This window comes from Rhinoderma darwinii, chromosome 5, assembly GCF_050947455.1.
Source record: "Rhinoderma darwinii isolate aRhiDar2 chromosome 5, aRhiDar2.hap1, whole genome shotgun sequence".
Classification (NCBI taxonomy): domain Eukaryota; kingdom Metazoa; phylum Chordata; class Amphibia; order Anura; family Rhinodermatidae; genus Rhinoderma; species Rhinoderma darwinii.
The window spans coordinates 158,121,100-158,133,812 of record NC_134691.1 but is presented as its reverse complement, the minus strand read 5'-3'; the positions used below and the strand labels follow the sequence as shown (position 1 = coordinate 158,133,812).

The following is a 12,713-nucleotide window of genomic DNA, read 5'->3' as shown; positions in this document are numbered from 1 at the left end:
AGGTTGGGAGAACAACAAAGAACAGGAATGACAGTAAGAGGTGCACGGAGGTGACCTCTGCATCGACGGATTGTCTGATTGGAAGAATGGCGCGTAGTGATCCATTCTGTACTGCAAGTGAAATTGGAAGTCAAATCCCAAGCCTAGGGCGGCAACCAGTGTTGATACAAACCATCAGAAGGCATTTGAATGACATTGGGCTACGAGCCAGGCATCCAGCTACTGGTGTTCCATTGACCACACGCCACTGCTCTCAAAGGCTATCATGGTGCACAGCAAGACCAAAATGGAGGCTGGAATGGAGGTCTATCCTCTTCACCAATAGGTACCGCTTTTGTCTCTGGCGCAATAATAGCTGGAGATTGGTCTAGAGACCATGTGGGCAACGCCATATAGAACAATCCCTATATATATATATATATATATATATATATATATATAGAGAGATTACCATATAAATCCTACAATAACATATTAGTACATCATAGGTACCATGCAAAAATATTTTTATTATATCTAATCACAAATAGTAAAAACAATCGCCAACACAACCTAAAAATTACAAACAAGTTTAAAACAACATGGTGGTGGTGGTGGGGGACTACAACATACAGAGCAGCTTATCACACCAGTATAGTACAAAAAAATAGCACAAAATAGCAAAGAGTATCACATGACATGGCAATACATATTGCACAAGGAGACAAGAAGTGTATACACTCAATACATTACTGTTTGTCAGTGCTGTCTCAAGGAATGAAAAAAAATGTATAAAACATGGATATCACTAGGTTAAGATACCAACCACTGTGCTGCAGTGAGCCCCAAATATCACCAAACCACCACCACAGAACCCCGACACGCGTTTCGCCGTCAGCTTTTTCATGGGGTGTTGTGTGGTGGGATGGATAAATCTTTTATAGGATGTATCTGATAGGGAGGAGCTATTATTGGTCAGAACACTGATATAGGAAGGAGCTGTTATTGGTCAGAACACACATGTAATATAATGACCTCTGACTTGAATGCTAGCTAAAGCTAAAATTATTCACCCACCTGAGTCTAATATATTCAAGACACCGCTGTCTACATGGCGCCTGTCAATGGCGGACACATGACATGCACAATGGCGCCTGCATGACACGCACAACTGGAAATAGAGGAGCTGGGATGGTGCATGCGCCATACACAGGCACACCCTGGCCGCCATTTTAGTTCAGGGAAAAGGGGAAAAATTGAGCCCATACGGCAAAAATACGACATATCAAGCAAACAAAATAATAAATAAATAGGGAAAACACATAATCAGTTCATGATATCGAAGCCTTTACAATGGAACGTCACTCCGTTCTTACTCCTGGGATTATGGTGTGGCATAATATACGGTAGCCGGCCCCCTCTAGTCTTCATTTCAGGTACACTAACAGCTCAGCGTTACATTGATTTGGTCGTGGAACCAGTAGTACGGCCATTTCTCCAAAGTGACCCAGAAGCCGTCTTTCAACAGGACAACGTCAGACTGCATGTTGCTCGAGCTACTATGAGCAGCCGGAGTGGCCTAAACGTGCTACCACGGCCTGCAGAGTCTCTGGACCTGTGTCCTATCGAGGACATCTGGGACATCATTGGTCGGCAATTGCAAAGGGAGCTGCCAGCAGACAATCTTGAAGATTTGTGTGCCCCGTGCATTTAGCAATGCATAACATTCCCCAGACAACCATTAATAACGTCATTGATAGCATGCCAAGACATGTAAGTGCGGGTATTTCTGCGCATGGCGCTCATACTCTATACTGAATAAATCAAGATGTTTGGAATATTTTGTTTCCATTTTTTTATCATTTGGATATCATTAACATGTCTATAGTTCCTGTGATTTCCACAATTCCAAAACTTTTCCCTCTTGGTGTTGCAATTTCAATGTTGTGGAGTGTATGTAAGCTTGTTAGTCATCGCACTCCCAAACTATGGGAGTTGATATTGAGTTGAGCCCCCTACTGCATCTATAACAGCCACTCCTCTTCTGGGAAGACTTTCCACAAGATTTTGGGGTATGTCTGCAGGAATTTACGCCCATTCAGCCAAAAGAGCATTTTTGAGGCCAGACACTGATGTTGGATGAGGTCTATCTCGCAATCGGCATTTGAATTCAGCCCTAAGGCAGGGGCATGTGCCCTAGGCGCAAATAGAATGTAGGAATGGGGGGGCGCCACTGGGACAGCTGCCGCTGACATAGGTCCTAACCGCCGGATAGTCCAGGTTTCTTACCGCTGTCCAGGGGCAACTGAAAAATGTTCTGCTGTGCTTCCTGTCGCCAGCCAGCCACTGCCCCATGAGCTGCCTGCGCACAGCGGGACCACGTCACTAGGACGCTGGGCATAACAGCGTTCTGAGTGGAGCGACGGAGCAGGGCGTTAAGCACCACGACACCAAGCGGAGCAAAGTAAACACAGTGGTGAGTATAAAGTAAAAGCAATTTAGTGCCTGGGAACACTAGTGTTTCTAAAATCATAAAATAAATGACATTTTATGATTTTAGAAACGCTAGTTAAAAGGGGTTGTCCCACAACCACATGCATCCCCCATCCACTGTATAGGGGATACATCATACAGTGGTCAGACCGCCAGCGAGGAGAACAAGGGACCGAAATTCCCCTGAATGAGAATTCTTTCATTTATTTTTATTGAGCTGCAGGAGACAGTTGTCCCATGGAAATGAATTGAGCGCTGGCTACTTCAGGGGAAATTCAGTCCTTAATTCTCATCGCTGGGGGCGCCAGCAATCACACATGTGCAGGGGCGTAGCTAGGCGGGGCAGGCGGGGAATGTGCCCGGGCGCAACTAAGAGGGAAGGTGGGGGGCACCAGAAACGCACCGTCCATAACGGCGGCCGCTCTGAATCCACCACCCCCTTCTGCACTGTAGGCGATAAATGGCCGGGGACGTTCCATGCCTTGCCATTAAGCCCCTTTCAACTACTCAAGCAGCGCGATTACTTCTTTTTCCGCCGCTTGCGTCTTTGAAAGGCGCTGATTGACAGGGCAAGTCATAGTGTCCTGCCAATCAGCGCCTAAGGCGCAAGCGGCGCGATGACGGCATCGCGCCTTAGTCTATGAAAGGTGCTGATTGGCAGAGCAGAATGACTTGCCCAGTCAATCAGTGCTTTTCAACGATGCAAGCGGTGCGAGGACGTCATCGCGTAGCTTGCGTCGTTTAACCCCAGCAGACCTGCTCAGAAGAGAGCAGGTCTGCATTGCCACCGGATGGCGCGGGAACAGGATTAAGGGGAGTATGTAAAGTTTTGTTTTTTTGTACCCTAATGAAAATGTGAGTGATATTATCTAGAGGGGAGGCTCTAGCTACAGTGGGGGCTATATACAGGGGGGCTCTATCTACAGAGGTCAGCTCTATCTACGTGGGGGCTATATACAGAGGTCGACTCCTTCTACAAGGGGGGGCTATATACAGGGGTGGGCTTTAGTGGAGCACTATATGGGGAGCTATATGTGAGGCACTATATACAGGGGTTGGCTATATGTTGGACACGGTCTACAGGGCTGTGCCATATGTGGAGCACTATCTACAGGTGTGGCTATATGTGGGACCCTATCTACAGGGGAGGCTATATGTGGGACCCTATCTACAGGGGTGGCTATATGTGGGCACTATCTACAGGGGGCTGTATGTGGAGCACTATCTACAGGGGCTATACGGGGGTCACCATCTACAGGGGGATCTATGTAGGCCACTATCCACAAGGGGCTCTATGGGGGGCACTATCTACAGGGGGCATGGGTGTGTGTGTGTGTGTGTGTGTAACACAGTGTATGGTGCTATTATAATTAGAGGTGCAGTGTATGGTGGTATTGTATTTAGGTGTGCAGTGACTGGCTCCATGATAACTATCTTTGTTTATAGGTGCAGAAATGTTTGAACAGTGAGAAGCTGAAGACATCTGAGTTGCAAACTGCAGAAATGGGCTGTGGCCAGAAGTCATCATAGAGGTCTGGACCGGATGGAGAAAAAGAACAACAAGAATCTGAGATCGTCACAGGTGAGTCACTTAACGTAAAAGGTTTATTCTGCCTCTAATCAGCACTGAAGTAATTATATGATCTGCAGGATGAGGGGTGGTATGATTTTTATTTTTTTGTGAAACAGCAACTCCCAGCATATCCTTATCATTGTTTGGGCCATGCTGGGAGCTGTATACAATTTAGTGCAACCCTATACTATACGAGTTGCACTAAATTGAGATGTATTTGTGCTGGTGTTTTATTTATGTACTGAGCTTGGTTCTGGCACTGTATGTATGTACTGAGCTTGGTTCAGGTTTTGTATATATGTACTGATCTTGATTCTGGAGCTGTATATATGTACTGAGCTTGGTTCTGTAATGAGCTGTGTTCTGGTGTTATATATATATATATATATATATATATATGTACTGAGCTTTGTTCTGGTGCTGTGTATATGTAATGAGCTTGGTTCTGGTGTTTTATATAGAACTATATTGCTTGCAAAATGTAGAAATGGTTTTATGCTTGGGTTACATAAAAAAAAAAATTGGAAAAAAAATATATGACACCTCATTGATTGTTAGGGAAAACAAACTTGGCGAGGGAACTAAATCTTTGCCCCGGGTGCTGGAGAACCTAGCTACGCCTCTGCCTAAGGTGTTTGGTGGGGTTGAGGTCAGTGCTCTGTCAGGTTACTCAAGTTCCTCCACACCAAACTTGTCAGGCCAGGTCTTTATGGTCCTCGGTTTGTGCACGCTTAGCCGATTGCCATTATTCATGGTGATCTTAGCCTTTTGACCATGGAAACCTATTTACCTGAGCTGAAGTCACTTCCAGAGGCAGTTGGGAACTCGGTAATGGGCGATGCAATTTACAGGTGATTTTTTACGTGCTTCAGTATTCGGTGGCCCGGCTCTGAGTTTGCATGGTTTAGTGCTTTGTGGCTGACCTATGGTCACTTTCACGTCACAATAATAGTACGTACAGTTGACCAGGGCAAATCTAGACCATAAGAAATTTCACAAACGGACGTGACAAAGATGGCATCCTAAAGCAGTGAGACATTTAAAGTCATTGAGCTCTTCAGTAGGACCCATACTACTACTACTACCACCAATGTTTGCCTATGTAGATTACATGACTGTGTGCTTGATTTTATGCACCCGTTTGCAAAGTGTGTGACAAACACCTGAACTCAAGAATTCAGAGGGTAATGCATTAGTGTGACATCAATGTGATATGGTGTGAATTACATAATTTTGCGTGCAGTGTTAGTCAGAGGCGTAGCTAGGTTCTCCTGCACCCGGGGCAAAGATTCAGATTGGAGCCCCCCCCAATATCCCGACATCTCCTTCCCCCTCGCCATGTTTTCTTTCCCTACCAATCAATGGTGTCATTTTTTTAATGTAACTCGAGTATAAAAGCAATTCTACATTTTACAAGCGATGTAGTTCTATAATGTAATTAACATAAAAATAAATTAAGAAAATAAATTAAAGAGGCCACACACACACAGCCCCCTGTAGATAGCGCCACACAGCCCCCCTTGAAGATAGTGCCACACACAGCCCGCTGCCCCTTTGTAAATAGCACCACATTCCCCCCATTGTACTTAGCACCACACTGTGAACAGAGCGGTAGCCTACCGCTACCACTCTCCGCTCTGCCTGGTGTGACTTACCAGAGGAGCCGAGGAGGTCATTCGGCGCAAGCAGTGACAGAGTTCCTCCTGGCTAGGGTTGGTCACAGCCAGTTCCGGCCTTAGCTTGGATGGCGCCCTGTGCGGGACTCTTTTGCCGCCCCCTACACAAACCAAAAATTAACCACATATATGGACACGCAGGAACATATATACTGTACATACATAAAGATAGATATTTAGACATACAGGCAAATATATATATATATATATATATACACACACACACACATATACATACATACATACATACACACACACACACGTAAATATATAGACGTACAGACACACATACATACATACATACATACATATACACACACACAGATAAATATACAGACAGGAACATATACAAATACATAAAAGGCACAAATATACAAGCACAAAGACACATTCACAAACAGACCCATATATACACACACACAGACAGGCACATATATACACAGCACAGATAATGTAGCAGATGTTACCTGCAGTCCTATGTAACACCACAGATAACAGTGATAACTCTGAGTACAGATAATGTAGTAGATGTTACCTGCACTCATATGTAACATCACAGATAACAGTGATTGCTCTCTGATTACAGATAATGTGGTAGATGTTGCCTGCAGTCCTATGTAACACCACAGATAACACAGCGATAACTCTGTACAGTACAGATAATGTAAGAGACAACACATGCAGAGACACAGACAGACACACACTAACATATACACATACAAACACAGAGACACACACTGTATACACACTACACACACACAAACTCACCATGTCTCCTTGCTGACAGCATCACAGGTCAGGACGGGCTGTGGGCGGAGCTTAGTCGCTGCTTCTCAGCATGTGTAACTTCAGAGCTGGAAGGCTGCAGCACGGGAGTGGACCTGTCCCCTGACCACGTCACTGATGTGAGGTCAGGTGACAAGTCAAGTGACTGGACGGGTCCACTCCCTGGCCGTCACAGACCCCAGTCAGAACGCCGTAATTTCCTGGCTCTTCCTAAAGCTGCTGCAGGTGTCCGACATACGGGGCGCCTGTCAGCAGCGATCAGCTGCTCTTCGGCGACCCCCCCACCTTCCCTATCCTCCGGGTTGCGCCCGGGACACATGCCCCGCCTGGCCCCCCCCCCCTAGCTACGCCCCTGTGTTAGTGACAGTCTAAATGACATTGCAGTTTTTGTTGCATTACTGCGTTTGTGTATCGGATGTATTGAGAATAATAATAGATAACATATTCAACAAAGTAGGTAAGGTATGGTTTTTTGTTTTTTTTTTTAACAGGCAAGAATAAAAGAGCATGAACAGATCCGCTTACAAAACGTGCTCTAAAGAGGCTGATTAAATCACAGACACACACAATGTATCAGTTATGAATGATATTCAAGTGTTAAGTATGCATGACATATTATAAATATAGTGTTGATAAGGTCTTAGACAGCACCTAGAAAAGTTCATTAAATGTACAACTAGTAATCAATAGTAGGAGCCAATAACTCAGTAATAACCCTTTAGTCTCATTTGCAGGGCCCTGACTTCAGAACCACTTGCTCTCTAAACTTGACTGAGTAGCACTACAGTATATCGCGACTGAAAGTACTATTTATATTGGCACAATCTGTACACATTATTTTTTAAGCCATTGTATGACATAACAATATTATTTTAGGACTGTGCTCCTATTTTGGTTTTGTATAGGAGAATTATAATAGCACAGTATAGCAGTACTGTTATTTTTAAGAAACAGAACAAGCCAGGCAAACCAGCCATAAAAACGTGTGTGTGGTGGTTCATTAAGCTACACTAATAGGCCAAAAGTATGTGGAAACACTTCTTAATTATTGAGTTCAGGGGTTTCAACCACACCCATTGCAAATCAAGCACACAGCATCAATATCCCGTCATCGATAAGTGTTAGACAGTTAAGGCTGGGTTCACACAACCTATTTTCAGACGTAAACGAGGCGTATTATGCCTCGTTTTACGTCTGAAAATACGGCTACAATACGTCGGCAAATAAGTCATTTGAATGGGTTTGCCGACGTACTGTGCCGACGACCTGTTATTTACGCGTCGTCGTTTGACAGCTGTCAAACGACGACGCGTAAATTGACTGCTTCGGCAAAGAATTAACCATTAAATGCAGAGTTCACAATCGAGCACCGCATTTAGGGGGTTTGTAGCACATCAGCAGCCCCCATGCAATTGTGGGGGCTGCTGATGCTTGTGATGGCACCCGGGGGGCAGACAACGGCCTCCGGGTCTGCCATGTATGGAAGCATATGAAGACCAGCCTCTAGCTGGGCCTCGTAAACTAACTGTCAGAGTGACTGTGACATCACACTGACAGTTGGAATACATTACACTACCTAGGTAGTGTAATGTGTTCTAGCAGCGATCAGACCTGCAGTTAAAAAAAAAAAAAAAAAAAAAAAAAAAGAAGAAAGTGTAAAAAGTAAAGAAGTTAATAAAAAGGTTTCACAAAAGTGTAAAAAGAAGATTTTTTTTTCCCTATAAGTCTTATAGGGAAAAAATGAAAACGTTAAAAAACAGTACACATATTTGCTATCACCACGTTCGTAACGACCCAATCTATAAAACTGTTATTTTTACCACACGGTGAACGCCGTAAAAAAAAACAAACAAAAAAAACACTAGAAAGAATGCCAAAATCACTATTTTTTGGTCACCACCCTTCCCAAAATATAGAATAAAAAGTTTTCAAAAAGTCGCATGTACCCCAAAATAGTACCAATAAAAACTACAAGCCGTCCCAAAAAAAAACAAGCCCTTACACTGCTTTTTTGACTGAAAAAAAAAAAAGTTACGGATCTCAGAATATTGTGACAGAAAATTAATTTTATAAAGAAGTGATTTTATTGTGCAAACGCTGCAAAATATTAAAAAAAAACTGATATACATATGGTATCGGCGTAATCGTACCGACCCGCAAAATAAAAGTAAAATTGTCATTTATAGTGCATTATGAACGCCGTAAGAAATAAATTTAAAAACGCCCAATTCACTGTTTTTTGGTCACCAAAGCTCTAAATAAAAATGTAATAAAAAGTGATCAAAAAGTTATGTACCAAAAAAATCGTACCAATAAAAACTACAGCTCGCCCCGCCAAAAATAAGCCCTCATACCACTCAATCGAGCAAAAAATAAAAAAAAGTTATGGCTCTCATTGTGCGGATACAAAACAATTAATTTGTTTAAATAATTTTTTCTTTGTAAAAGTAGTAAAAAAATAAAAAAATAAAGTGTATATATATATATATATATATATATATATATACATATACATATACACACACACACACACATACATACATACATACAAAATATATACATTTGGTATCACCGTAATTTTATTGACCCGCAGAATTTAAGTTGCCGTTATTACCGTACGGTGAAAGTGGTAAAAATGAAACCCAAAGAGCAATGGAGGAATCAGATTTTTCCAATTTCACCCCGCAAAGAATTTTATTTTTGGTTTCCCAGTACATTATATGGTGCTTTAAATGGTGTCAATAAAAAAAAAGAGGATCAGTCCTGCAAAGGTGAATTAATTTCTATTAAAAAAATAAAATTACCACATGTGGGGTATTGTCATACTCGGGAAATTTAGGGTGACTTTTTCTCCTTTATCTCTTGTGAAATTGAAAAAAATTCAACATTTTAGTGGACAAAAATGTTTATTATTCATTTTCACTGCCTAATTCTACTAAATTCTGCAAAAAACCTGTGTGGTATAAATGCTTACTATACCCCTAGAAAAATTCCTTGAGGGGTGTAGTTTCCCAAATGGGGTCACTTTTGGGATGTTTCCACTGTTTTGTTCCCTCCAGGGCAACAATTGCGACATGGCAGTGAAAACCCATCCAGCAAAATCTGCGCTCCAAAATCCAAATGGCGCTCCTTCCCGTCTGAGCACTGCTGTGAGTCCAAACATCAGTTTATTACCACATATGGGGTATTTCTGTAATCGGGAGAAGATTCTTTACAAATTTTGGGATGCATTTTCTTGTTTATTCCTTGTAAATATTACAAATTTCTATGTTTTTTCAGAAAAAAAAAAAAAAGTAGTAGATTTTCATTTTCACAGACTTGCTATATTTATTGGAGTTAAATACCTGTGGGGTCAAAATGCTAACTATACCCCCTAGATAAATTCCTTGAGGGGTGTAGTTTCCAAAATGGGGTCACTTTTGGGGAGTTTCCACCGTTTTGGCACCACAAGACTTCTTCAAAACCGACATGGTGCCTAAAATATCATCTAAAAATAAGCAGGCCCCAAAATCCTGTAGGTGCTCTTTTGCTTCTAATGCCGGCGTTTCGGTCCATTAGCACACTAGGGTCACATGTGGGATAGTCCTAAAAACTGCAGGACCTGGGCAATAAATGGAGTTGCGTTTCTCTGTTAAAATAAATTCTGTAACACAGAAAGTTTTGTTACAAATGAATTTCAGCAAAAAAATAAAAATAAATAAATTTGTAAGGGTATGTTCACACGGCCTATTTGAGCGTTTACGCAAAACGCCTCCAAACATCTGCCCATTGATTTCAATGGGAAAACAGCGTTCTGTTCCCACGGAGCGTTTTTCGCTGCTTTTTTTACGCGTAAAAAAAACGGCCACGAAGAAGTGCAGGACATGTCTTGGGACGTTTTGGGGGCAGTTTTCCATAGATTATTGAAGAAAGCTAAAAAAAACGGCCGTAAAAAACGCCACGAAAAATGCGGCGAAAATCGTGAGTGGCACAAAAAACGTCTGAAAATCAGGAGCTGTTTTCTCTTGAAACTAGCTCCGTATTTTGAGACTTTTTGACTCTGAATGTGAACATGCCTTGAATTTCCCCTCTACTTTGCTTTATTTCCTGTGAAACGCCTAAAGGGTTAAAAAAACTTTCTGAATGCTGTTTTGAATACTTTTTCGGGGGGGGGGGGGGGCAGTTTTTAAAATGGGTGATTTATTGGGGGATTCTAATATATAAGGCCCTCAAAACCACTTCAGAACTAAACTGGTCCCTGTAAAAATAGCCTTTTGAAATTTTCTTGAAAATTTGAGAAATTGCTGCTAAAGTTCTAAGCCTTGTAACGTCCTAGAAAAATAAAAGGACGTTCAAAAAATGATGAAAACAAAGTACACATGAGAAATGGTAACTAGTGACTATTTTGTGTGGTATTACGATCTGTTTTACAAGATACATTTAAATTTAGAGAAAAAAATTCACATTTTTGCAAACTCAAAATTTTGGTGTATTTCAAGAATAAATATTGAATTTAAAAAAAACAAAAAACACATTTTTCCACTATCAAAGTTCAATAAGTCACGAGAAAAAACTTCAGAATCGTTTGGCTAGGTATAAGCATTCCCAAGTTATTACCACATAAAGTGACACATATCCAATTTGGAAAAAAAAAATAAAAATCGGCTGTGTCACAAGGCCAAAACAGGCTGCGTCCTGAAGGGGTTTAAGTGATACCCGCTACTAAAATATAAACGCAAAAACATACAAACATTTATTTCATATCTCAATGTTTTATTGGAATATATTTTCATAGTAATCAATTTTATGTTTCACTTTTTTAGTGTCTGGATGACAAGTTCAGAAACATTTTACTAACCAGCGAATGAGTCGAAGTGGTTTGCCTGTCTCTGAATGAGTCAAAAGGCTGGAGCTTCAGTAAAGGCTATGACCAATCACATTTACTGTTACTTAGAAGTACATGGGAGGTCACGTGACAGAGCAGTTAGAGAGACCGAAGAGGAAACTGCAAAATTGTGTATTCTAGGAGGGCTAATCAGAGAAAAAAAAACCCTAATGAATACTTATGAGCAGCCTTTTTGATGGATACTCAAATTAAATTCAGGAGAATCGCAGTACATGTTACATGAAAATATAATACTCCCATAGTGCAAAAAGATATATTTATTACAGGATTCAAAAATAGCCATGCACATCAGAGAACTGTCACCAGATCCCTTTGATGCATGCGCTGACAATCTAATGTAACGAATGTTAATGGGACTACAGTGAAAATTTGGGTTACGGAATGCCTTATTGGACTGAAAAGAAACATTACAGATTTGCCTTCCTTTGGAAGAATTGTTTTATAGCGTTGATAGAGTCCTCTGAATTTGCTCTTTTAGCAAGAAGTTCAAACTCCTTATCACAAACAGCATGCAGTTTCTCTTTTCCCTCGGAGCGAATCAGTTGTTTGGACAGGGCCAAGCACTAAAGGAAAATACATTATTAATTAAAATGTTAATTGTTAATGTTCTCAAAATATGACAAATGCAATTTAGATTTAAGTGGCATTAACCATAAGAGTGTGTGAGTATGTGTGTACACAAACAATATTCCAGACATCTTGATTTATCCAGTAGAGTATGAGCGCCACACGCAGAAATACATTGGCATTGTTTTATTTTTTGATACCGTAACTTTTGTTTTACACGTAACCAAATGCGGTTTGTATTTTTGATACTATTGTAATGAGCTTGATTGCTTGTATTTGATGCACACTATATAAACCATGACTGTTGTACACACCATTATGCTTGAAAAAAGTCCTAATGTTGGACTGAAACGTCGCACCTCTGTATGTTGGCTTGAATAAATCAGTTTTTTTCATTCATCCTGTTGGAGTGCTGCAAGATTTTTCACACACATATACATATATATATATATATATATATATATATATATATATATATAAAATCTCAATTTAGATAACCCATGTTATAGTATTGTATGGTTTGCAATATAAAATAGTGACCGGTGACATTATATACACTATTAGGATCCATGCACACGACCGTGCCCGCAATCACGGCCCGCGATTGCGGGCACGGCCGGCCGCTGACTGACAGCCGCATTTTCGGGCCGTGCTCCCATACAAAGTATGGGAGCACGGCCCGCAAAATGCGAAAGAACGGACATGTTCCATAATGCCCGGAACATTTCCACGGCACTGACACCCTTCCGTAGTG

The 12,713-nt window shown here is 41.3% G+C and overlaps 1 protein-coding gene and 1 long non-coding RNA gene across 2 annotated transcripts in view; both read right to left on the bottom strand.

The window, feature by feature from the left end:
* Window positions 1-6,579, bottom strand: part of LOC142652786 (uncharacterized) — a 37,410-nt gene extending 30,831 nt beyond the window's left edge. Inside the window, exons 1-2 of the long non-coding RNA XR_012847926.1 lie at window positions 6,490-6,579; window positions 5,701-5,822 (exon numbers count right to left, since the gene is read on the bottom strand). This is a non-coding gene — a long non-coding RNA (uncharacterized LOC142652786). The remainder of the gene's footprint in view (window positions 1-5,700; window positions 5,823-6,489) is intronic.
* Window positions 6,580-11,318: 4,739 nt separating this feature from the next.
* The window catches only part of LOC142652785 (enoyl-CoA delta isomerase 2-like), a 46,323-nt gene continuing 44,928 nt past the window's right edge, over window positions 11,319-12,713 (bottom strand). Inside the window, exon 9 of the mRNA XM_075828463.1 lies at window positions 11,319-11,955. Coding sequence (XP_075684578.1) covers window positions 11,800-11,955 — 156 coding nt within the window. The 3' untranslated portion in view covers window positions 11,319-11,799. The remainder of the gene's footprint in view (window positions 11,956-12,713) is intronic.